At 43.9% G+C, this 26688-nt stretch overlaps 1 protein-coding gene across 19 annotated transcripts in view; it reads left to right on the forward strand.

Moving 5' to 3' along the window:
* The window catches only part of SLC20A2 (solute carrier family 20 member 2), a 106834-nt gene that overhangs the window by 74674 nt on the left and 5472 nt on the right, over window positions 1-26688 (forward strand). For 18 of the 19 annotated variants that reach the window (XM_070499808.1, XM_014837794.3, XM_070499813.1 and 15 more), the window contains 4 exons: window positions 1624-1827; window positions 2835-3426; window positions 21326-21511; window positions 22597-22681. In XM_070499808.1, the coding sequence (XP_070355909.1) occupies window positions 1624-1827; window positions 2835-3426; window positions 21326-21511; window positions 22597-22681 (1067 nt within the window). Of the gene's footprint in view, window positions 1-1623; window positions 1828-2834; window positions 3427-9695; window positions 9972-21325; window positions 21512-22596; window positions 22682-26688 lie in introns of those variants that run through there. The other variant, XM_070499815.1, reaches the window with a different exon arrangement.

A 26688-nucleotide genomic window follows, 5' to 3' on the forward strand; every position in this document is an offset into this window, starting at 1 on the left:
ACAAGGGCAGCTTTAGGGGATGATGGAACCTTTCTGTATCCTGACTGTGGTAGCAGTTACACAGATCTAGACATGTGTTAGAATCAGCATACACACACACACACACTCACGCAGAGGCAGTTTACTGCATGTGAATTTTAAAAATTTCCACATTAATACATACAACTTCAAACTCAGTAGTAAAGCCACATAGACAATGGATTGACACCCAGCTGCTGCTTCCTCTCCCGTGTGGGCGCTCCCTGCCTTCCGCCGAGAGTAGACCTCACCTCCTCCAGCATGCAGAGCACTAGCCTAAGAGGAGCCCCTCACCCACTGCTCAGCTGCTTTGACCCCGGGGGATGATAAACTATACTTAGATGCTTTGATTTTTAAAGGCTTTTCCCAATAGCTGAACCTTCATGTCAAATGGAGCATAAAATCTTTGCTTTCCAACTTTAGGCTATAATGTCATAGAGGGAAACTGACATTGCTCCCCATTCTGGCTTCGCCGGAGACTTTTTCGTCACTGCTGTATATTTTGATATTTCAATGTGTATTTCTTGCTCTGTTATTTTAAATACAGACTAGTGATTAAGGGCACGGACCGTAGAGCCAAACTGCCTGCCCTTTACTACCTGTGTGACCCTGGACAAATCACTTAATCTCTCTGTGCCTCAGTTTGCTCTTTAATAAAGTACAGAAAATAATACCTGTCTTGTGTAAATGTTAGCAATCTTTGGTTTATTATTATAATCTTTACAAATATTATCTTCTCTCAGGTAGATTATAAGCAACTTGGGGTCAAAGATCTGTATGTACATTTTTTTGTTCCCTGTAGTTCGTAGCAGAACTTTGTTTTAAAGAGCCTGCCTGTAGGTCTGACTCGTGGTAGACAGATGATAATCAGAGAGAGGGATGGCGGCCGAGCGCCTCCAGCAGAGGGACCAAGAAGAGTATTTCCATTTCAGTTCTGGAGGTGAGAGCTTAGAAATGTGCTCAGAAAAATATGCAAGCAGCAAGATGAGTAAATCAGGAGCACCACATAACAGGTTTGGTTAAAAAGAATGCTGTCGGGCTTTAAAAGCGCTTTTTTGAAATCCTTTGTCTCTTTTGAAAGTAAAGGATTTTTCAGAGTAGGTGGGATCTCTCGGTTCCTTTTTGGAAGATGATTTACTTATTTCCTAAGATTTGGTGACCAAAAGAAATCTGAGACCAATGATTTATTGAACAGAAGAAAACCAAACAGACCATAACAATATCTCTGAGGACAAAATGGATAAACATTCAGTGATTCTGCGGTTCATTTAGGAAAGTGCAAGCCCGGGCTCAGTAGTCGTGGAAGGTTAGCGCTGGAAGGGCCAGGGTCGAGGCTGGAAGGGCCAGGGTCGAGGCGAGGCCTCTGTTTTTTGTTGGTTCTGGATGTGCTCACTCAGTCTCAGCCCCTATCTTCTCCTCAATAGCTGAGTTTTCTGTCTTGAGTTTCCCAGATAATTGAACTATTTTCTCTGTGTGGCTCTCACCTTTTTTCTCATTTCCAAAGTACGTACCAAGTATGAAGATAAATATTCACTTTTTATATTCATTTTTGAATAACAAGATTGCTCTTTCAAAATGTTAGTTACGACTACTATTGTTTTTTAGGCAAGTTACAAAAAGAAGGTGCTTTATCGCGAGTCTCTGATGAAAGTCTCAATAAAATTCAGGAAGTGGAGTCCCCAGTCTTTAAAGAGCTACCAGGTGCCAAGACGAATGACGACAGCACCGTCCCTCTCACGGGGTCAGCCGGGGAAACGGTTGGCGCCTTGGAGGGCAGCTCCGTGGGACACCACCCCCGGGCCACCTACGGTAAGACCCACGTGGCGGGGGAGGTGTGCGCGGGGCAGAGAGCGAGCGGGGCCTGGGGGTGCCGGCGGGGCCCACGTGTGAGCAATTAGGGTTTAATGCACAAAAGTGCCCCCCAATTTTGTTTTGAGAAAACCCAGGGGCTAAAGAGGCCTCGGGAAACCATTCAGTCAGTAGAGCAGACTCACTCTGTTCTGGGGTTTTCTCCCGAGAGCTGCTTCCAGGCTGGCCCGGCGCCCGCGCCGCCTCCGTGTGCGAGTTACCTCCGCTGCGGGGAAGGACGCCTGCCGCGGGGAGGACGCCGCGGGAAGGCTCTAACGAACCAAGGAGGGCTTCCTACTATGGAATCAAAGAAACCTCCGAAGCGTCCAGACTGCCCTGGGGGGGTCCTTTTGTCTCAGAACATTTGTGGACAATGAGGGGCTTAGCACCAGCCTCTGCCAAGCCTGTCCGGGCAGCTTCCCGCCTCCCTGCCACGTGGGGCCCTGGCACCCACTTTCCATAGGTGCCACTCAGACTTGGCCCAAAGAAAGCAAAGTAGTTTTGCCCCACTGATCTGCCAGATGCTGCCTGTGACAGTCGGGATTGGCCTTCCAGGGAGCATCTAGAGTCGCTGCCTCACAGGGCACTGGGTTTGGTCCTTCATGTGTCAAGTTTTTCTAAAATAAGTTCTATGTACAGATTCTCCCTTTATTGGTTACTAGAAACAGGAAGAGTGCCACAGTAATTTCTGGAGACACTTTTTAGGAGAGCATAAATAACGTTTGTTAAATACCATGTTATTAGTTTTACCATTTTGTTGGATATGCCCACATTGCCTTTTTATTTAAAGCATGTTACATGTCCTTTCTGGTCAATTTAGGAAGGAAAACGTGCAAAAAAATTAAAATCACCCATAATCCAGCCTTCCAGAGATGACCACCACATAAAGAGCGGGGAGTATCTCCTCCCTGACACGATTTATATTCAAAAGACTGGAAAATAAGACCTTTTCTTTTCACCCGTTTCAGGAAGGGCACTTTCCATGACTCAGGGCTCTGGGAAATCGCCCGTCTCCAATGGCACGTTTGGCTTTGACGGCCACACGAGGAGTGACGGTCACGTGTATCACACTGTGCACAAAGACTCGGGGCTCTACAAAGACTTGCTGCACAAAATCCACACAGACAGGGGCCCTGAGGAGAAGCCCGCACAGGAAAACAACTACCGGTTGCTCCGCCGGAACAACAGCTATACTTGCTACACAGCAGCCATCTGTGGGATGCCGGTGCACTCGACGTTCAAAGCTGCTGACTCGTCATCCGCGCCAGAGGACAGCGAAAAGCTGGTGGGTGACACTGTGTCCTACTCTAAAAAGAGACTTCGCTATGACAGCTACTCAAGCTACTGCAACGCAGTAGCAGAAGCTGAGATAGAGGCAGAAGAGGGAGGGGTGGAAATGAAGCTGGCCTCCGAGCTGACGGATCCTGACCAGGCTCCAGAGGACCCTGCAGAAGAGGAAAAGGAGGAGAAAGACACACCCGAGGTCCACCTCCTGTTCCATTTCCTGCAAGTCCTTACTGCTTGCTTTGGATCTTTTGCTCATGGTGGCAATGATGTGAGGTGAGTACATTCATTCATTCAACAAGTACATCTCCAGGGTCTACCATGTGCCAGGCATTGTTCTGGGTGCCAGGATACAGCAGCAAGCAACATGGACAAAATCCTGGCCAGGAAGGATGAGGGATGGGGCACAGACAGTAAACAAATAAATAAGTAGCTCGTGTAAGATGCTAGACAGTGATCAGTGTTAACGGGAAAAATAAACTAGAACGGGGGAGGGGCGCCTCTGGGGGATTTCGATGTTGGAGAGCCTGCTCAGCTAAGGGCTCACAGAGTGAGATCTGAAGCGGGTGAGGGAGCCAGGCATGTGAGCACCCAACGGAGAGCGTCCCAGAAGAGGGAACAGCAGGTGCAAAGGCCTGAGGCAGGAGTGTGCCTCGTGTGTTCCAGGAAGAGCAAGGAGGCTACGGAGGGAGAGAGTACAGACTGCAAGGTCAGCAGGTGATGGAGGCCTGGAATGTGTAGGGAATACGCAGGAGTATGGGGAGAGTCTCCGCTCTCTTCTTACTAGCTGGGTAGCCCTAGACAAGTCACTTGACTTCCCAAAGCCTCAGTGTCTCAATCTGTAAAATGGGGGTAAAACTAGTAGCAAGCTCATGGAGTTTCCATGAGGATTAAGTGAGCTGCTTTATTTAACATGCTTAGGACAGGGCTCCTTAATCCGTATCTATACATTCTCACTGTTACTCTCAGGATGATTTTCGTGCAGGGCAAATGTTTCCGTCCAGACCAGGACAGTGTGCTATTGTTGCATTTTTTATTGCCCAGTTACCAGCTGTGGGTTTCCATATACTGTCTACCCACATGCAACTGCATTTCTGTTCTTTTTCAAAGAAGTCTTCCCGCAGACAAGAGACCTGGATGTCTTGTGTTCTGCTCAGGGTTACATAGGTGTCGCATGTGGTTTTATTTGAGGCACCACGTTCCACCCTATGTTCTTAATTTTTGACTCTCTCGCTCCTGGCACTACCCAACCTCCTCCTCCTTATCAAGAATTCTTTTCTTAAAAAATTAAAAATTTTTTTTATTGCAGTAACATTGGATTAATAACATTATATAGCTTTCAGATGTACATTGTAATATATTTCGAATTCTGTGTAGATTACATCATGTTCACCACCAAAAAACTAATTATAGTCCATCCCCGCACATGTGCCTAATCGCCTCTTTTGCCCTCTCCCCTCCCCCCTTCCCCTCTGGTAACCACCAATCCAATCTCCGTTGCTATGTGTGTGTTTGTCATTGTTTTTATCTTCTACTTATGAGTGAGATCATATAGTATTTAACTTTCTCCCTCTGACTTATTTCACTTGGCATAATACCCTCAAGGTCCATCCATGTTGTCACAAATGGCAGGATTTCATCATTTCTTATGGCTGAGTAGTATTCCATTGTGTATATATACCACACCTTTATCCATTCGTCCCTTGATGGGCACCTAGGTTGCTTCCAAGTCTTGGCTATTGTGTATTATGCTGCAGTGAACATAGCAGTGCATGTATATTTATGCATTTGTGTTTTCAAGTTCTTCGGATAAATACCCAGCAGTGGGATAGCTGGATCATATGGTAGATCTATTCTTAATTTTCTGAGGATACTTCATACTGTTTTCCATAGTGGCTGCACCAGTTTGCACGCCCACCAGCAATGAACAAGCATTCCCTTCTTTCCACATTCTCTCCAACGTTTGTTGTTTCCTGTTTTGTTAATTATAGCCATTCTGACCGGAGTGAGGTGATACCTCATTGTAGTTTTGATTTGCATTTCCCTGATAGCTAATGATGTTGAGCATCTTTTCATATGCCTCTTGGCCATCCGTATATTTTCTTTGGAGAAATCTCTATTCAGATCTTTTGCCCATTTTTTAATTGAGTTGTTGGTTTTTTTGTTGTTGAGATGTATAAGTTCTTTGTATATTTTGGATATTAACCCCTTATCTGATATATTTTTTGCAAATATCTTCTCCCAGTTGTTAGGTTGTCTTTTCGTTTTGTTGATGGTTTCCTTTGCTGTGCAGAAGCTTTTTAGTTTGAGGTAGTCCCATTTGTTCGTTTTTTCTTTTGTTTCCCTCTCCCAGTCAGACATGGGACTTGAAAATATGCTGCTAAGACCAATGTCAAAGAGCATATTGCCTATGTTTTCTTCTAGAAGTTTCATGGTTTCGGGTCTTACATTCAAGTCTTTAATCCATTTTGAGTTGATTTTTGTGCATGGTGTACGATAATGGTCTACTTTCATTCTTTTATATGTGGCTGCAGTTTTCCCAACACCGTTTACTGAAGAGACTCTCCTTTCTCCATCATATACTCTTGGCTCCCTTGCTGAATATTAGCTGTCCATAAATGTGTGGGTTTATTTCTGGGCTCTCGATTCTGTTCCATTCATCTGTGTGCCTGTTTTTGTGCCACTACCATGCTGTTTTGGTTACTATGGCTTTGTAGTATATTTTGAAATCAGGGAGTGTGATACATCCAGCTTTGTTCTTTTTTTATCAGGAATCCTTTGGCTATTTGAGGTCTTTTGTTGTTCCATATAAATTTTAGGATTCTTTGTTCTATTTCTGTGAAAAATGTTGTTGGAACTTTGATAGGGATTGCATTGAATCTGTAGATTGCTTTAGGAAGTATGGACATTTTAATGTGTTGAGTCTTCCAATCCAAGAGCACGGAATAGTTTTCCATTCCTTTGTGTCTTCTTCGATTTCTTTCAACAATGTTTTATAGTCTTCAGTGTACAGATCTTTCACCTGTTTGGTTAAGTTTATTCCTAGGTATTTTATTCTTTTTGTTGCAATTGTAAATGGGATTGTATTCTTAATTTCTCTTTCTGCTACTTTGCTCATTTTTGTATGTTGATTTTGTATCCTGCGACTTGAGTGTATTCATTTATTATTTCTAAAAGTTTTTTAGTGGATTCTTTAGGGTTTTCTATATATAAAATCATGTCATCTGCGAAGAGTGACAGTTTCACTTCTTCTCTTCCAATGTGGATCCCTTTTATTTCTTCTTCTTGCCTGATTGTTCTGGCGAGGTCTTCCAATACTATGTTAAAAATAAGAGTGGTGACAGTGGGCATTCTTTTCTGGTTCCTGTTCTTAAAGGGATAGCTTTCAGTTTTTCTCAGTTGAGAATGATATTTGCTGTGGGTTTGTCATATATGGTCTTTATTATGTTGAGATATTTTCCTTCTATACCCATTTTATTTAGAGTTTTTATCATAAATGGTTGCTGTATCATGTCAGATGCTTTCTCTGCATCTATTGAGATGATCATGTGATTTTTATTCTTCATTTTGTTAATGTGGTGTATCACGTTGATAGATTTGTGGATGTTGAACCATCCCTGCATCCCTGGAATAAAACCCACTTGATCATGATGTATGATCTTTTTAATGTATTGTTGTATTCGATTTGCTGGTATTTTGTTGAGAATTTTTGCATTGATGTTCATCAGTGATACTGGCCTGTAATTTTTTTTGTGTTGTTCTTGTCTGGTTTTGCTATCAGGATAATGGTGGCTTCACAGAATGAGTTAGGAAGCCTCCTCTCCTCTTGAATCTTTTGGAGGAGTTTGAGAAGGATAGATATTAAGTCTTGTTTGAATGTTTGGTAGAATTCACCAGGGAAGCCATCTGGTCCTGGACTTTTACTTTTTGGGACGTTTTTGATTGCTGTTTCAATCTCTTTACTGGTGATTGGTCTATTCAAATTCTCTACTTCTTCTTGGTCCAGTTTTGGAAGGTTGTAGGTTTCTCAGAATCTATCCATTACTTTTAGATTATCCAATTTATTGGCGTATAGCTTTTCATAGTATTCTCTTAATATCTTTTGTATTTCTGAGGTGTCTGTTGTAATTTCTTCTCTTTCATTGCTGATTTTATTTATTTGAGCCTTCTGTGTCTTTTTTTGGTGAGTCTAGCTAAGGGTTTGTCAATTTGGTTTATCTTTTCAAAGAACCAGGTCTTGGTTTCATTAATGTTTTCTATTGCTTTTTTAGTCTCTATTTCATTTATTTCTGCTCTGATTTTTGTTATTTCCTTCCTTCTGCTGATTTTGGTCTTTTTCTTCTTTTTCCAGTATCTTTAGATGCACTTTTAGATTGTCTATTTGGGATTTTTCTTCTTTGTTGAGGTAGGTCTGAATTGCTATAAACTTCCCTCGTAGAACCGCTTTTGCTGTATCCCATAGATTTTGGCATGTCGTATTTTCATTTTCATTTGTCTCCAGGAATTTTTTTATTTCTCCTTTGATTTCTTCATTGACCCAATCATTGTTCAGTAGCATTGTGTTTAATCTCCACATTTTTGTGGCTTTTCCGGTTTTCCTCCTGTAGTTGATTTCTAGTTTCATACCTCTGTGGTCAGAAAAGATGCATGGTATTATTTTGATCTTCTTAAATTTATTGAGACTTGTTTTGTGGCCTAATATCTGATCAATCCTGGAGAATGTTCCATGTGCATTTGAAAAGAATGTGTATTCTGTGGTTTTTGGATGGAATGTTCTCCATATATCCACTAAGTCCATCTGGTCAAATGTGTCCTTTAAGGCCAGTGTTTCCTTATTGATCTTCTGTTTGGATGATCTATCCATTGGTGTAAGTGGAGTGTTAAAGTCCCCTACTATTATTGTGTTACTGTCTATTTCTCCTCCTATGTCTGTTAATAACTGCGTTATATATTTAGGTGCTCCTATGTTGGGTGCATACATATTTACAAGTGTTATATCTTCTTGTTGGACTGTTCCCTTTATCATTATGTAGTGCCCTTCTTTGTCTCTTGTTACAGTTTTTGTTTTAAAGTCTATTTTGTCTGATATAAGTATTGCTACCCCAGCTTTCTTTTCTTTGCCATTTGCATGGAATATCTTTTTCCATCCTTTCACTTTCAGTTTGTGAGTGTCTGTAGGTCTGAAATGTGTCTCTTGTATGCAGCATATATATGGGTCTTGTTTTTTTATCCAATTGGCCACCCTATGCGTTTTGATTGGAGCATTTAGTCCATTGACATTTAAAGTAGCTATTGATAAATATGTATTTATTGCCTTTTTGTTACTTTTTTTTCTGGGTGTTTTAGTAGTTCTCTGTTCCTTTCCTTTTCTCTTGCTCTCTTCCCTTGTGGTTTGATGGCCATCTTTAGTAATATGTTTGATTTCTTTTGTCTTACTTATTTGCTTAGTTATTATAGGTTTCTGGTTTGTGATTAGCATGAGGATCCTATATAATATTCTATGTATATAACAGCCTGTATTGAATTGATAGATTCTTTAGCTTTAACTCTTTCTAAAAGCTCTACTTTTTCACTCCCCTCCTCCCACATTTTACGTTTTTGAAATCATATCTAGCCTCTTGTTTTGTGTGTGTCTATCCATTACCCTCTTATCATTGAATAGGTAATTTTAGTACTTTTGTCTTTTAACCTTCATATTATCTTCACAGATGGTTGATCTGCTACCTTTACTATATTTTTACCTTTACCAGTGATTTTATTTCCTGGCTTTTTTGGGAGGGGGGGGGTTGATCATTTTTTTATCCCTATTTCTGGTCATTGCTTTCCCACTTAAATAAGTCCCTTCATCATTTCTTGTAGAACTGGTTTCTTGGCGATAAACTCCTTTAATTTTTGCTTGTCAGGGAAGCTCTTTATCTCTTCTTCCATTCTGAATGACAGCCTTGATGGATAGAGTATTTTTGGCTGTAGGTTTTTTCCTTTTAGCACTTTAAATATGTCATGCCATTCTCTTCTTGCCTGTAGGGTTTTGGCTGAGAAGTCCACTGATAGCCTTATGGGGTTTCCTTTGTATGTCACTTGTTGCCTTCTCTTGCTGCTTTTAGGATTCTCTCTTTATCTTTAATTTTGGACATTTTAATTACAATGTGTCTTGGTGTGGGCCTCTTTGGGCTTATCTTGGTTGGAGCTCTCTGTGCTTCCTGTATTTGAATGTCTGTTTCTTTCCTTAGGTTAGGAAAATGTTCATCTATTATTTTTTCAAATAAATTTTCTGCCCCTTTGTCTCTCTCTTCTCCTTCTGGGACACCAATAATACGAATGTTAGTGCACTTGATATCGTCCCAGATTTCCTTTAGACTGTTGTCATTCTGTCTAGTTCTTTTTTCTTTTATCTGTTCAGCTTGGGTGATTTCCTCTAGTCTTTCATCCAGCTCACTGATCCGTTCTTGTGTATCCTCTACTCTGCTATTGAGTCCCTTTAGTGAACTTTTCATTTCCAGTATTGCATTCCTCATTTCTGATTGGTTCTTTTTTATATTTTCCAGTTCTTTGTTGATGAGCTCGCTGTGTTCATCCAGTCTTCTCCCAATATCTGTGAGCATCCTTATGAGTTTTTGTTTGAACTCTTTGTCGGGTAGGTCACTTATTTCTGTCTCATTTAGTCTTTTTTCTGGGGCTTTGTCCTGTTCCCTTGCTTGGAATGTATTCCTTTGTCTCCTCATTATGCCTCTTTTTCTGTGCTTACACCTATGTATTAGGTGAGTCAGCTATGTCTCCTGATCTTGGAGATGTGGCCTTATGTAAGAGATGCTTTTTGAGGTCCAGCAGTGTGCTTCCCTCTCATCACCTGTCCAAAACATCCAGGAGTGACCCCTTTGTGGGCTACTTGTGTCTTTTTGCTATGGTAGGGTTGCTCTTAATGCAGGTACCCTGGGAGTCTAGTCTTTCCTTCCCTGGCCAGCTGTTTGTATATCCAGTTTGGGGAGCCTCAGCACTGTTGGCTACAAGGTCTAACAGCACACTCCTGTTGCAGTTTTCCTGTTAATTGGGCAGGTACCCAGTGTAGCTGGTTGCTAGGCTCAGGGGCTTACAGTTGCTATAGGCCTCAGGCCTACAAGGCTGTTGTCAATTCTCTTAGGAGTGCAGCTGAGTGGGGCTGGCCCTTGGCATGGGAGCACTCAATTATTTCAGGTTTTGGAAGGTGGGGCTGATCCTTTTTATGGCTATGTGTGAAGCACAGGTCTTCTGCCACTGATAAGCCTCACCCCCCCACAGGACCACACACACCGTCAACACAGTCCTGGTCCATGCACATTTCCCAACCACCCTGGAGCATACCCCAAGGCCCCACTACAGAGGCCCCCACCTCTCCACCAAGGCCCCCCACCGTTCACCTGGTCCTCACACAGGCCCTGCCCCACAGAGGGAGACACTCCCCTGCCTGTGGAGGATCAAGGCACCCAGTCATTGCAGGCTGAAAAGTAGCCTGAGGGCTTGCTGTTGCACAGGGCTGGTCCCTAGGGTGTGCTGCCTTCCCTGGCTGAACTGGATTAAATCTGGGCTCTAGCAGGTGTGACAGACCCCTGGGCTAATCGGCCAAGGGATAAACCTCAATCGCATCTGCGGGGTCTGTGTCAGTATGCCTGGACCAGGTCAGAACAATGGCCCCCACCAAAGTCTCAGTCTCTGGAGAGGTCCCTCCTCTCACTGAGATGCACCCAGAGCCCACCAGGTGAATCTCATTTCACCAAAGGACTGTCAGCCTTCTCTCTGGTGATTTTAGGTTGCAGAGACAGGTGAGTTTGTGTGTGGGCCCTTTAAGACCCAGATCTTTGAGCTTTCATCCAATAGTTTTTCTGGGGGTATCCTTGCTGTAGTTAATAGCCAGCAAAGCCAGACAGTAAGACCCTCGTCTCAGTTGCGCTGAGTCTGAAGGATGCTTATAGCAGTATCGGCCCCACTCTGGACCTCACTCCTCCAGGGAGGGCTGCTTACCTTAGGGTGGCTCCCACCTGGCTGGCTGAGAAACTCTGCTGCTCCCAAAGCTGGCTTTATTTCTCTCCAGCAGGAATTTCTGCCTCTTCTGCCTAAGTCAGGACTGTCCCTTGTTGTGGGGGTTCTTTTTATCCAGTTTTCTGTTTTCTATCCAGGGTAATTTTTCCAAAAATAGTTGTAACCTGGTTGTGTTCGTGGGAGGAGATGAATTCAGGGTCTGCTTACACCGCCATCTTGATGAGATCTCAAGAATTCTTTATTGAAGGCCTCTTACTGGCAATGTGTTATGAATTGGGTCCCTGTCCTTTAGGAGTTTAAACTCCAGTTAGGGAGATAAGAAAAACATGTACGTGGAAAAGTAACAAACCACCCAAAAACAGTATTTCAAGGCCTAAGGAGGAGTTTAGGCAGTCACGGCTACAGGTGACCAGAGTTGAGAGCAATTGCTTGAGGTTTGGGGGCTGGTTTTGAGGCTTTGGAGCAGGGATATGGCCTGATAAAAGCAAGGGTCTGAAATAATAATGACAGTGAAGAGGGGGCTCCTGTCCACTCCATAAAGGCTTTAAGTTTTTACCAGCTCTCAGTGCTGAATCATTTATCACTTACTCTCTTCCTCCTCAGAACAGCCCTCTGAGGTTGTAAGTAGTGTCCTTCAAAGATTGGGAACCTGAAGCTCAGAAATGTGATGGTTCATGCCCACAATCACACAGCTAGAGAGAAGCAGACTTCAGAGCCAGTTCTTCATGACTCTTAGCCCACACTCTGTCTACACGGAGTGTAGAGTGGGCTGGAAGGAGGAGACTAGAGCTCCAGAAGCTGTTCTCAGCCTGTGTGTGGCTCTGCATGGAAGGAGCGTGGAAGTTGTCACTCTATCCTGACAATGAGTAAAATACTGAACAGACTGAAAAATCAACAACCTTTCTTTGGATCCATAAGAGACAGGACACAGGGCAGACCACCGCCCCCAAGATAAGAGAGACAGACAGACAGGGAGTCATGGAGGAGAGACTCACGAATGGAAACTGCCATGGAAACCAGGGCCGGGTAGGAAAACCTGAACTGGAGTGATGAGTCCTGGAGGCTCCTTGTCTCCTATGGAGACACGTCTGAGAACTAAAGACTCCAAGGGCACCCAGTGATAGGGGGACCCCATGACGTGGTGAGTTTTACCTTTAGAAACTCTACCAGGTTCTCACAGTAAACATCTGAGGAAAAACTGCCTCCTGCTTCTGTCAGGGGCAGGGGAAGTAACCACTTTGACATACCCAGAGCACTGTGTTTTAACAAGGCCCGCCCTCAGGGGAAACTAGTTAACCAGAGCCTAACTTGTGAGGGTATTATCAGAGCCTAATTCACCAAGGAAGGGGAAATACCCAACTCCAGCCCACCCGAGCCATCCTGTCCTACATAAGAAGGAGAAAAAAGACTGAGAAGCACCTGTCAGGCTCACAGTCCAGAGGCACAGGCTCACTGAAAGACTGAGACCTGGTCCTAGGACTCCAGAAACTTCCCCTTCCACACTCCTTCCCCCCACGCCACTAAGACCTGTGTACAGTGCTTCCTCTTACCCAGTACATCATATCTGGCTATCAAGTAAAAATTACAAAGCAGACTGAAAAGCAAAAAGCACAATTTGAAGAGACGGAGCAAACATTAGAACCAGACACGGCAGGGATGTTGGAATTATCAGACTGAGGTTGAAACAACTATGATTAGTATGCTTAATGGACAAAGGAAACAGCATGTAAGAAGAGATGGGCAATGTAAGCAGAAAGAAGAAAATCCTAAGAAAGAACCAAAAGAAATACTAGAGATTAAAAAACACTGTAATAAAAACAAAGAATGCCTTTGATGGGCTTGTTAGTAGACTGGACATGGCTGAAGAAAGAATCTCTGAGCCAGAGGATATATCAATAGAATCCTCAAAAACCAAAAAGCAAAGAGAACAAAGGTTAAAAAAATACAGACAGAATATCCAAGGACTATGTGACCATTATGAAAGGTGTGACATACATATAATGGGAATACCAGAAGGAGAAGAAAGAGAGAAATGGACAGATGAAACATTTGAAACAATAATGACTGAGAATTTCCCTAAATTAATGCCAGACACCAAACCACAGATCCAGGAAGCTCAGAGAATGCCAAGCAGGATAAATGCAGAAAAAATCCCTAAACCTAGGCATAACATTTTTGAACTACAGGAAATCAAAGATAAAAAGTCCTGAAAGAAACCAGAGGGAAAAAACACCTTACCTATAGAGGAACAAAGATAAGAGTTACATCCCACTCCTCTCAGAAACCACACAAGCAGAAGAGAGTAGAGTGAAATATTTCAAGTGTTGAGAGAAAAAAGACACCAACCTAGAATTGTGTACCCTGTGAAATTGTCCTTCAAAAGTGAAAGAGAAACAGTTTCATAAACAAACAAAAATGGAGGGAATTTGTTGCCAGTAGACCTGCCTTATAAGAAATGCTAAAAGAAATTCTATAGAGAGAAGGAAAATAATATAGGTCAGAAACTCAGCTCTGCAGAAAGTAAGAGAGCATCAAAGAAGGAATTGGTGAAGGTAAAGAAATTTTTATGTTTTTTATTCTTAATCTAACATAACAGTTGATTCAAAATAATTATATATGCTTATGTATTATTATATGTACATGTATATAATTACATATATGTACATATATCTATAGTTTACTATATAAACACATCTGAACAAATTTGAAAGAATAGAAATAATACAATGTCTGCTCTTAGACCACAATTGAATTAAACTAGATATATGTATATATGTAGTTTATATATATATATATATATACATGCATACATATATATGCTTATGTATGCGTATATTGAGTGAAATGAATGAAAGCAATGATACAAGGAATAGGAGGGAGGAATTAGGATTATTTTTTTATTTCAAGGACCTACACTACCTGTGAAGTGGTATAGTGGTACTTGAAAGTGGACTGGAATTAGCTGTAGGTATATATTGCAATCTCTAGGGCAACTGCTAAAAGTTTTTTTGAAAAAGCATAACTGATATGCTAAGAAAGGGGAGAAAATAGAATCATATAAAATGTTCAATTAAAACACCAAAGGTAAAAAAAAATTAGAAGAGAAAAACAAGAACAAAGAACAAGGGCAGCAAATAGAAAACAGTAACAAATATGGTAGGTATTAATCCAACTGTAGCAATAATCACTTTGACTGTCAGTGGTCTAAATGCACCAATTAAAGGACAGAGATTGTATCAAAAAACAAGACCCAACTGTATGTCGTCTACATGAAACCCACTTTAACTATAAAGACACAGATGGATTAAAAGTAAATGGAAGGAGGAAAATACACCATGCTAACACTGGTCAAAAGAGAGCAGGAGTAGCTATGTTGATTTCAGACAGAGCAGACATGGACAGATCCAGTAGCCAGAAAATCAGTAAGGACATAGTTGGACTCAACACCACCATCAATCACCTGGGGATAATTTACATCAATAGACCACTCCATCCAACAGCAGGATTTACATTCTTCTCAAGCTCACATGGGACAGTCAGCAAGACAGGCCACATTCTGGGTAATAAAACAGACCCTAACACATCTAAAAGAATAGAACCAAGGTAGGGGGCAGGGTAGGGGGGAAGAAATGGGTGAAAGAGGTGTAAAAAAGTTATCGAACAATTTCAATGAAGGTAAAATTAAAATCCTATAAATATTAGCGAATTCATTTAATCAATTTTCAGTTCACATACAGACACCCCATGCAGAATTGGCCAATAAAGTTCTAATAGTGAAATAAAATTTGGTTTCCCATTAGAAAATATATTAATGCAAGGTAGCATATTAATAAGTTAAAAGAGAAAATTATATGATCACGTGAGTAAATGCATCATGAGTCTTAAATGTCTTTAATACCTTCAACATCCACTTTATAAAAATAACTTAGAAAATTAGGGATGGAAGTGCACCTGTAAAAATAAAACAAACAAAAAGAGTAAAGAAAGGGGGAAGAAAAAAAAACAGCCAACAAATAGTTGTAAAAGAAAAAACAAGAGTAGAGAATCATGGGATAGCTGATGTGACTGCTCTGACTTTCTCCCCTGCGTCTGTGATAAGGCTGGTTGGGTTTTTTAATAAATTGTTACAGCTTTTCAAGAAGAAACAAACAAATACCCAAACTTTTCCAAGTTTTCCAGCTTAAAAATCTGATTTTGGTCACCACTGCCATTTCTAATTCTTTTGGGATTGGTGTGATTTTTTTTCCAGCCATATTTGTCTGAGCCACATTTGTCTCTGTTCCTTTTAAGCCAGTGTAAAAGGCTCTCAAGAAAAGGCCTTGGTGCAGAAGACCTACTCCTACACTAGCCATGATATTGGCTTATTTCCATGTAGCCTAAATAAATAAATAACACTGAGATACCATTTGGTAAACACTACAGGTAATAATTGTTGTGGGTAAGATCAACCAATGGATGCTAAAATTAGTGGGCAAAAGTTTAAGGAGAAATAGGATATTTGCATAGTCTTAAAGGATCTCTCCCAAGATATATATTAATTATAAAGGGAAAAATAATAACTTTATAGTGAGGAAACCTAGCAGACACTATCTTAACCAAGTGATCAAGGTTAACATCATTAGTAATAAGACATATCAACATTACGTACCCTCTGACATGATGCTCTGAAGAAATAAAAAGAACTAATAAAATGTCTGCTCTCAGACCACCATGAAATTGAGCTGGAAGTTAATAACAGAAACATAACTGGAAAATCCCAAAATACTTGGAGATTAAACAACATACTTTGAAATAACACATGGATCAAAGAAGAACTATCAAGAGAAATTTTAGAATATTTTGAACTAAATGAAAATGAAAACACATCAAAATTTATGAGAATCAGTGGAAACAGTGCTTAGATGGAAATGTATAGCATTGAATGCATATATTAGGAAAGAAGAAAGATATAAAATCAATAATCTAAGTTTTCCACCCTAGAAAGCTCAAAAAACAAGAGCAAATTAAATGCAAAGTAAGCAGAAGAAATAATAAGAATTAGAGTAGACATCAATGAAATTAAAGTCAATAGAGAAAATCATTGAAACTAAAAGTGGGTTTTTGAAAACATCAATAAAGTTAATAACTTCTAGCCAGACTAACTGAGAAAAAAAGAGAGGACACAAAGTACTAGTATCAGAAATGAAAGAGGAGACATCACTATAGACCCCATGGACATTAACAAGATAATAAAGCAATACTGTGAACAACTCTATGCCCACAAGTTTGATAACCTGGATGAAATGGACCAATTCCTTGAAAGACACAATATGCCAAAACTTACACAAGAAGAAACAGACTATCTGATAGGCCTACATCTATTAAAGAAATTGAATCAATAATTAATAACCTTCCAAAACAGAAGCATTGGGCCCAGATGGGTTCACTGGTGAATTCTACCAAACATTTAAGGAAGAAATTATACCAATACTCTATAGTCTCTTTCAGAGGATAGAAGTAGAGGGAATACTTCCTAACTCATTCTATGAGGCCAGAATTATCCTTTTACCAAAACCAGGGAAAGACAATACAAGAAAAGAAAACTGCAGACCAATATCTCTCATGAACATAGATGCAAAAATCCTCAACAAAATATTAGCAAATTGAATCCGACAATGTATAAAAAGAATTATACACCATGACCAAGTGAGGCTTATCACAGGTATGCAAGGCTGATTTAATGTTCAAAAATCAATTAATGTAATCCATCACGTCAACAGGCTAAAAAATAAAAATCACATGATCATGTCAATAGATGCAGAAAAAGCATTTAAAATCTACCACCTATTATGATAAAAAACTCTCAGTATGGGCTGGCCCCGTGGCCGAGTGGTTAAGTTCATGCGCTCCGCTGCAGGTGGCCCAGTGTTTCGTTGGTTTGAATCCTGGGCACGGACATGGCACTGCTCATCAAACCACGCTGAGGCAGCATCCCACATGCCACAACTAGAAGGACCCACAACAAAGAATATACAACTATGTACCGGGGGGGGGGGGGGGCTTTGGGGAGAAAAAGGAAAAAATAAAATCTTTAAAAAAAAAAAACTCTCAGTAAACTAGGAATAGAGAACTTCCTCAACTTGATAAAGAAACCTACAAAAAACCTATAGCTAACATCAGACTTAATGGTGGGAAACTCAAAGCTTTCCCACTGAGATTAGGAGCAAGGCAAGGATGTCTCCTTTCACCATTCCTTTTCAACACCGCCCTGGAAGTTAAAGGTATGTGTATTGGGAAGGAGGACATAAAACTGTCTTTGTTCACAGATGATGTGATCGTCTATGTAGAAAATCTGAAAGAATCAATTAAAAAACACCTCCTGGAACTAATAAGCAATTATAGCAAAGTTGCAGGATACAAGGTTTATGGGCAAAAGCCAATTGTTTTCCATACATACCAGCAAAGAACAGATGGAATTTGAAATTAAAAACACAACACCATTCACATTAGCACCCCCGAAAATGAAATACTTGGGTAGAAATCTAATAAAATATATACAAGATCTGTATGCAGAAAAATACAAAACTGATGAATGAAATCAAAGAACAACTAAATAAACGGAGAGATTTTCCATGTTCAAGGATAGGAAGACTCAATGTTATCAAGATGTCAGTTCTTCCCATCTTTATCTATAAATTCAATGCAATCCCAATCAAAATCCCAGCAAGTTATTTTGTGGATATCGACAAACTGATTCTAAAGTTTATATGCAGAGGCAAAAGACCCAGAATAGCCAACACAGTACTGAAGGAGGAAATTGGAGCACTGACACTACCCAACTGCAAGACTAACTATAAAGCCACTGTAATCAAGACAGTGTGGTATTGGTGAAAGAACAGACAAATCAATGAAACGGAATAGGGAGCCCAGAAGTAGACTCATGTAGATGTAGTCAACTGATCCTTGACACAGGAGCAAAGATAATACAAAGGAGCAAAGGGTCTTTTCAGTGGTGCTGGAACAACTGGACATCCACATGCGAAAGAATGGATCAGAACACAGACCTTACACTTTTCACAAACATCAGCGCAAAATGGATCACAAACATAAATGTAAAGTGCAAAACTATAAAACTGCAGATAACACAAGAGGAAACCTAGATGACCTGAGTATGGTGATGACTTTTTAGATACAACACCAGAGGCACAATCCATGAAAGACTTCATTAAAATTGAAAACTTCTGCAGGGCAAAAGACAATGTCAAGAGAATGAGAATATAAGCCACAAACTTAGAGAAAAATATTTGCAGAAGAGACATCTGATAAAAAATTATTATACAAAGAACTCTTAAAACTCAACAATAAGAAAACAAACAACCCAATTAAAAAATGGGCCAAAGATCTTACCAGACACCTCACCAAACAAAATATACAGATGGCAAAGAAGCACATGCAAAGATGCTCTACGTCATATGTCATCAGGGAAATGCAAATTAAAACAGCAGTGAGATCCTATTACACAACTGTTGGAATGGCCAAAATCCGGGACACTAGCAACGCCAAATGCGGACGAGGACGTGCAGCAACAACTCCCGCTCACGGCCGGTGGGGACGCAAAAGGGGACAGCAACCTCGGAAGACAGTTTGGCAGTTGATTAAAAACTAAACCTAGTCTTCTCAGCTATACAAAAGGATAAAATCGTCCTATTCACAACAACATGGATGGACCTGGAGGGTATTCTGTTAAGTGAAATAAGCCAGAGAAAGACAATTTCTGTATGACTCCACTCATATGTGGCAGCTGAACATGTAGACAGAGAACAGATTAGTGGCTACCAGGGGAAAGGGGGTGGGGGAGGGCGCGGAGGGGGAAGGGGTGCACCTACAACACAGCTGACAATAATGTACAACTGAAACTTCACAAGGTTGTAAACTATCATAATCTCAATAACAAGTTAAAAAAAAACTAAACATAGTCTTACCATATGATCCAGCAGTCGCACTCCTTGGTATTTACCCAAAGGAGTTAAAAACTTATGTCCACACAAAAACCTGCACATGGATGTATATAGCAGCTTTATTTATAATTGCCAAAAGCTGGAAGCAACCAGGATGTCTTTCAGTAGGTGAATGGATAAACTGGTCCATCCAGACAATGGAGTATTATTCAGTGCTGAAAAGAAATGAGCTGTTAAGCCATGAAAAGACATGCAGGAAACTTAAATGCATATTGCTATGTGAAAGCAGCCAATCTGAGAATACTGTATGATTCCAACTATATGACGTTCTGGAAAAGGCAAAACAACGGAGACAGGAAAAACGTCAGGGGGTTAGATGGGGGGATGGATGAACAGGTGGAGCACAGAGGGCTTTTTAGGGCAATGAAACTATTATATATGATACTATAATGATGGCTACGTGTCATTGTACATTTGTCTAAACCCAGAGACTGGACAACACCAAGAGTGAACCCTAATGCAAACTGTGGACTTTGGATGGTTCTCTTGTGTCAGTGTAGGTTCATCAGTTGTAACAGATGTTCTTCCCTGGTGGGGGATGTTGATGGTGGGGAGGTTATGCATGTGTGGGGCAGAGGGTATATGGAAAATCTCTGTACCTTCTCCTTAGTTTCACTGTGAACCTTAAACTGCTCTAAAGAAATGGTCTTAATTTTTTTTGCTGAGGAAGATTTGCCTTGAGCTAACATCCACTGCCAATCCTCCTCCTTTTTTTGCTTGAGGAAGATTAGCCCTGAGCTAATATCTATGCCAATCTTCCTCCATTTTTTTGTATGTGGGACACCTCCACAGCGTGGCTGGTGAGTGGAGTAGGTCTGCGCCCAGGATCCAAACCTGTGAACCCTGGCCACCGAAGCAGAGCACATGGAAGCTTAACCACTCGGCCATGGGGCCAGGCCCTAAAAATTGTTTTTGAAAGCTGTAGCATTAAAAACAAAAGTCAGTGTGTGGCTACTAAGAACCTGAGTGGCAGGTCTAGGGGAAAGGGCATGAGCGCCTGAGTGAGTCTTGAGCTCCCATCCCAGTCCTGCCTGCTGCTGGGGACCTGACTTTAGCATGAGTTTCCTCATCAGTAAAATGAGAGGTGCAACACCTAGTTTGCAGGATGGGTGTGAGAACTAATGATTAGTAATAATGTTTGTGATCCCATAGTGTGGAGCCTGACGCGGCGGCCCAAAATTGGTAGCTAATATTAGTAGCAGTGCTGGTGGTGAAAATAGAACGAAATAGAGAAAAAATGGAAGAGAAAAAAGAACTTGTTTTTTGTGTCCACTTGTGATTTTTCAGTACTTCGAAGATAATTGGTAAATCACAAGCCCATTAAGATGGCTACTATTTCAAAAAAACCCCAGAAAATAACAAGTGTTGGCAAGGATATGAAGAAATTAGAATCCTTGTGCACTGTTGATGAGAATGTGAAATAGTGCAGCTGCTATGGGAAACAGTCTGGAGGGTCCTCAGAAGATTCAAAATAGAACTGCCGTGTGACCCAGTGATGCCCCTTCCACGTATTTACCAAAAAAAATTGAAAGCAGGGTCTCAAGACGTTTGTCCGCCCGGGGCCCTTGCAGCATTATTCACTATAGCCAGGAGGTGGGAGCAACCCAAATGTCCATCATCTGATGAGTAGATAAAGAAAGTGTGCTATATATAAATATACAATGGAACATTCAGCCTTAAAAAGAAAGGAAATTCTGATTTATGCTACAACATGCATGAATCTTGAGGGTATTATGCTAAGTGAAATCAGCCAGTCACAAAGACAAACACTGTATGATTCCACTTAGATGAGGTCCCTAGAGGAGTCACATTCATAGAAACAGGAAGTAAGATGGCAGTTACTGGGGGCAGGGGGCAAAGGGGATTACTGTTGCTTAGGTATAGAGTTTCAGATGTGCAAGATGAAACGTGCTGGAGATCTGTTTCACAGCAGTGTGCAGATATTTAACATGCTGAACTGTACACTTAAAACTCATTAAGGTGGTAAGTTTTCTATTACCTGTTTTTACCTCAAAAAATATTAGATCATTTTTATCACCACTAGATTCTGTAGGCAAGCCACGGTAAAACGGGCTGTCCTCAGGCCTGAGAAGTACTGCACGCTGTGCACAGGGCCGTTTGTGTGCGCACAGGACGTCTGCGTAACTAACCTCTCCTCCTCCCAGTAATGCCATTGGCCCCCTGGTGGCCCTGTGGCTGATTTACGAGCACGGCGCAGTCCTACAGGAGGCCGCTACTCCCGTCTGGCTGCTGTTCTATGGAGGCGTTGGCATTTGTACGGGTCTCTGGATCTGGGGGCGAAGAGTTATCCAGACCATGGGGAGAGACCTCACTCCCATCACCCCTTCCAGGTAAGCCAGGGTGCGGGCCGGCCGCGGGCTCGTCCCGCGGCTGCAAAGCCCTCGCTGCTCTTCTGCCCCGACCCCCGGCACGGCCGCTCCGCAGCCACAGGGAGGAGAGGGGCCGAGGGGAGCATGCCCCCGACCTTTGCTGCACCCCTCCCCCCCGTCACCGCCCGCCCTCCTGCACTCCTCGGCCCCCACGCACAGTGGCACTAAGATGAGGGAGGGAAGACGAGAGCGGTGGGAGGGTGGAAGGGAGGAGAAGCTGAAGCAGAGCAGGAGGGAGGAGGAACAGCAGCAGGCACTCTGCAGCCCCCGTGCGCTCCCACTGGCGGTCTTTCCCGCGTGACGTCCAGGAGCGAGTGGGAGGGAGCCCACGCAAACCGCCCCGCGGCGCAGGGCCGGCCGCCCCAACATCCTCGGGCACACCAGCCACCCTTCTCCCCCGCCACCCTCCTGAGGGCCCCTGGGGACCCTCCCCAGCTCTGCCAGGGGGGCGCCACGGCGGCCTGGGGGCGTCTGGGGGCTTCTCCCGCAGGGTTTCTCTGTGGTCCTTCTGTTGTGTAAGCGTCAGATGTGTTAGGGGTTAAATGAACTTAGAAGAGAACTTTCAGGATACACCTAAAACTGAGAACTACCTAGTGCAAGAAATCTTCCTCCTCGAAAGTTTCCCCCTGAAATTCATTTTAGTGAACGTTTCTTTTATAAGATTGATTTGAAGAGAAGTTAGTAATCTGAGAAAAAATTCACTTTTTATAATAAGTACACATTCTAAAAATAAGAGCATCATTTTTCCTATGCCACTTGAGAAATGACTGACCATTTTCACACCGCAAGCATTGCCGACCCAGTTACTGCGGCGTGTGGTTTTGGAGAACGTATCAGAGGACCAGGCTGCGTGGCCTGTAAGCAGTGTCATGCAGTCTTCGTGTGAACGTGGCCATTGTGCTCAGGTTCTGCTCTGTGAATGTCATCTGGCCCAGTCAGCAGTCCACGGGCCGCCCAAAGAGCGTTCCGGCGAGACTCTGGGCCCCCGGGGTGTGGGTGAGGCCCCCCAAACAGCCCCTGTGATGTGTCCCTTGTCCCCTCCGCAGCGGCTTCACCATTGAGCTGGCCTCGGCATTCACGGTGGTGATCGCCTCCAACGTGGGACTTCCCGTCAGCACCACACACTGCAAGGTAGGCCGAGCGGGCGCCCGCCGGGCCGCGGGGTCGCTGCCGTCCGGGGTGAGCGGCGGGGCTGTGCCCGTGGCTGTGGGGCCCGGCCCGGGGCGCGGGCGCTGCGAGCCGGCCGCGTGTGCGCGCGGGCCTCCTGCGGCGGAGCGGACCGTGCTGCTGCGGCGCATGCGCGGCCGGGCGCCCCGTCGAACGCGTGCGCGGCACCCTCCCTGCGCCCGTGGCTCGTCGTTCCCACGGCGAGTTTGCCGGCGAAGTCGCGTCCCTAACCACGCTCCGGGCTCGGAGGGGCCTGGGAGTGGACGGCGGCGCCGAGACAGCAAGAATCCTCTCAGTGGGATTCTCAGACAGCTGGCTCCCCTTTTTCCTGAGATGACGGTCACAGGCCCACGCTGCCTTAGAGTGAGTTCCCAGTGGGGGGAACGCCAGCTCCTCGGGGCTGGGCAAGACGGAGGTCCTGGTGGCGGTGGGGGACGCTGGGGCGAGGAGCCTCGACGATCCAGGAAGAGGAAAGAGGCTCGTGACGGACGCAGTTATCCGAGGTCACCCAGGGGGCAGGCCGGCTAGCACGCAGGTCTGAGACCCGGGGCTGCCCAGTCCCGGAGCGAGTTCTCGGACACCCTCAGCGGGCCTCCTGTACACACACGTCCACTCACCTCAACAAGGCAGACGGCGCTTCCAGATTTCTCCTAGGTCCGTGTGTTCGCGTGATGCAGGAAAAACTCCGCTGCACCTGCTGTGGGGGGACAGCCGCAGGCCCCAGGGCGGCCGCAGCGACCGCACGGGGATGGCCATCTACACTACCCACGGCTCACCCCCGGCCACGTTAGAAACAGGTCCCAGCAAACGGGCACGGCCGCTCAGCGGCGGCTGACGGCGCGGGAGCTCTGCGCTGGGGAAGCAGCCTCGTGGGAAAGGGGTTTTTCTGTGTTTTCCTTTTTTGCCGTAGAAGATAAGCCTACAGGACAGTATAGGAGAACCTCAATTCCGACGAACCTTCCTTATCAAAGTCCCTTCCCCTCTGTCTGCAGAGCGCCCGGCGCGGGGTGCAGTGCTCGCACGCACAGCAGGCGTGCGGTCCCCACGCAGCCCTGGCAGGGGGCGGCGTGAGCCCCGTTTGCGCTGCAACACGGCGGCTTCCGAAGGCGGGGCCCCGGCGCAGCCCCACGCGGGCGCGCGCGGAGAGGGGGGCAGGGCGGCGCGGCCCCGCGCCTGCTCGTCCCGGCCCGCGGTCCCGGCGCCGCCGCCGCGGCTCCTCTCGGCCTCGCAGGGGCTCTGAGGTGGGTGCGGACGCTCCCTGCTGGACCGAGGAGGAGAGCGAAGCCCAGAAAGGCCGAGTCCCCTGCTCCAGATCACACGGCCGGGGAGGGGCCGAGCGGAGGGGCCGGCACGGCCGTGCGCGTCGCCCAGAGGCCCGCGGCCCGCGGGCGCCCCTCCCGGTGGTTCGCGGTCGGCGTCTGACTCGGGGCGTTTCAGACTTGCGCGAGAGCGCGCGGCCGTGGAGTGTTTCCCGCGTGGAAGCCCGCGCCGGCCTGCAGCCCTGCTCGAGGCGCCAGGAGGCTTCTGGGCTGTGTTTAAATGCACGTTCCTTCACCTTCTTAGTGGTTAACCCTGCACGTGAGCAAGCCCAGTGAGGCACGCTCCTACACACCACTTGAAAGGTCTCTGGAAGACACAGCACAAGTTTGGTTTTCTAGGTTGTTCTTGTTACTTAACTATGTTGGCAATCTAACCTATACTAACGTGTGAAGTGTTATAACTCACAATGCTAAGATTGCTAATAACACTGAACTCTTTAATACATAATAGAAGTAGATGAAAAGTATAAAATGCCTGTAAAATACTTCAGTTTGATATTATCTTTAAATGGCATTTCCCCGATATTTATATTTATAGTATAATAAGGGGGTACTACTACAGATTTATGTCCAGTTCATACAGGACCTTACTGAATAAATGTGTGTTATCATCATCCTAAAATGTCTATACAGGTCGTATGGTGGGTTCTGTTTCCTTAGAGCTGACGATAAGTAGTGTTAGGATAGCTCATTGGCGCTTAAAACAAGTCTCCTTGACGTGGGACCACGGTGGATTTCGTCCCTCAGGCAGACGTGAGACAGGGCTCCACTTGGATACTAGTGGGTTTGTCCACTGTCATCGACTGTGGCCAGAGCCAAGAGCTGATCACTGCAGCAGCTAACGGACCGAGTCCTGGCTCTCAAGAGCTGGCAGTGGACGGGAGAGCAAAGTGCAGATCACAGGAAGGCCAAGTGGGCTTCACAGTTGCTGTCACCCCATCAGCCTTATTCTCTTAGACCACATGTTTCTTCTGTATGCGACAGTCCCCAAATGGCAAATGTCGGATGAAATATGAGATATAGGATGGCGTTAAGAATGAGGCCCTGTGCGAGCAAAACCGCGAGTGTGGAAGCATTCAAAACGTGTTGGTGTCCACATGAAATCGTCACTGAACCCCATCGTATTTTCAGGAATAATCATAGCCTGTGTTGGACTTCTCCAGCTCTTTTCTTCCTCTCCCATCCACATGTTAGGTTTCGTGTTTAGAGCCACCTCTGTCAGAAGGTGGGCAAAAGTTGGGAAATTGGCAGGAAGAAAGATGGAAACTATTATTGAAAATGAGCTTTTGAGGACCGGCCCAGTGGTGCAGCCGTTAAGTGTGCACATTCCGCTTGGGTGGCCCAGAGTTCACCAGTTTGGATCCCGGCTGTGGACATGGCACCACCTGGCAAACCATGCTGTGGTAGGTGTCCCACCTATAAAGTGGAGGAAGATGGGCACGGATGTTAGCTCAGGGCCAGTCTTCCTCAGCAAAAAGAGGAGGATTCACAGCAGATGTTAGCTCAGGGCTAATCTTCCTCAAAAAAGAAAAAGAAAATGAGCTTTTGAATTTATCTGGGTAGATTTCGTTTCTTCGTGCTTCCTTCTAAGTGTATATAGCAAAGTGCATAGTTTAAATTTTATGGTATCCTGTTTAAAACGTTTATAAGTGTTAGCTGAATGTATAATTTGGAAAAGAATAATTAGAAAAATGTTGTCACATTTTATTCCAGAAGGCATGCATGAAACAGTCTCCTTTGATTATAAGTTTCACTTTCTCTAAGCATTTCAGTGTTACACATTTTTCTGTTTCATGTCAGAGGCCACAGCCACTAGATATTTTCCTGGGATAATACCTGTGGTTCAAGTCAAAAGCCTTGATTAAAGGAACAGAAATGAGTCTTTAAAATAAAAGCATCCACAGATGTACGTTTCAGTAATTTGTTAATTGTTCTTCTCTTCTGTGAACTGAATCGGTGTTGGTCTGCAGCCCTAACTTACGACAGACGGGGCCACTGTGGAACCCAGACACTCACCTGTGAGCTCTCTAATAGGAATTCACACTGGTGTTATCCAAAATGCTTTAGTTCCGCGTTGAGGTGGTTTAGGATCATTCTTTTTTGTGAATTACGTTATTCATCTCTGTTGATGACTTTGGTGATTATTCAGCTAGCCTTTGGATTTGGAACAGCTTACAGGAAATACTACCGATTTAAAAATTTAGGATGATAATTTCTAGTTTAGTTTTCCAATTCTTGCACCCTGGGTCCCTACTTCTCAATGATTCTATTGCTGTTAGTGCCTGATGGTGGCCTTCAGCTGGAAACACACTCAACTTATTAGGAGGGAAGTTCAGAACACAGCTAAGAATACCATTTTATATCAGCCAAAGACATAATCAGTAAAGTATTGAACAATAGATTTAGAGCACTACAATTAATAAAGGTACATCAAATTTTACACTACTGATCATATGCCTTCTTGTCAAGTATCATGAAACATTTATAAAAATCATAAATTCAGAAAGCCACGATAAAATTCACTATAAAATAAGAACAGGGGCTGGCCCTGTGGCCGAGTGGCTAAGTTTTCACGCTCCGCTGGTGGCCCGGGGTTTTTCCAGTTTGGATCCTGGCCCCGGACCCGGACCCAGCACTGCTCGTCAAGCCGTG

Source organism: Equus asinus, chromosome 27 (genome assembly GCF_041296235.1).
Source record: "Equus asinus isolate D_3611 breed Donkey chromosome 27, EquAss-T2T_v2, whole genome shotgun sequence".
Classification (NCBI taxonomy): domain Eukaryota; kingdom Metazoa; phylum Chordata; class Mammalia; order Perissodactyla; family Equidae; genus Equus; species Equus asinus.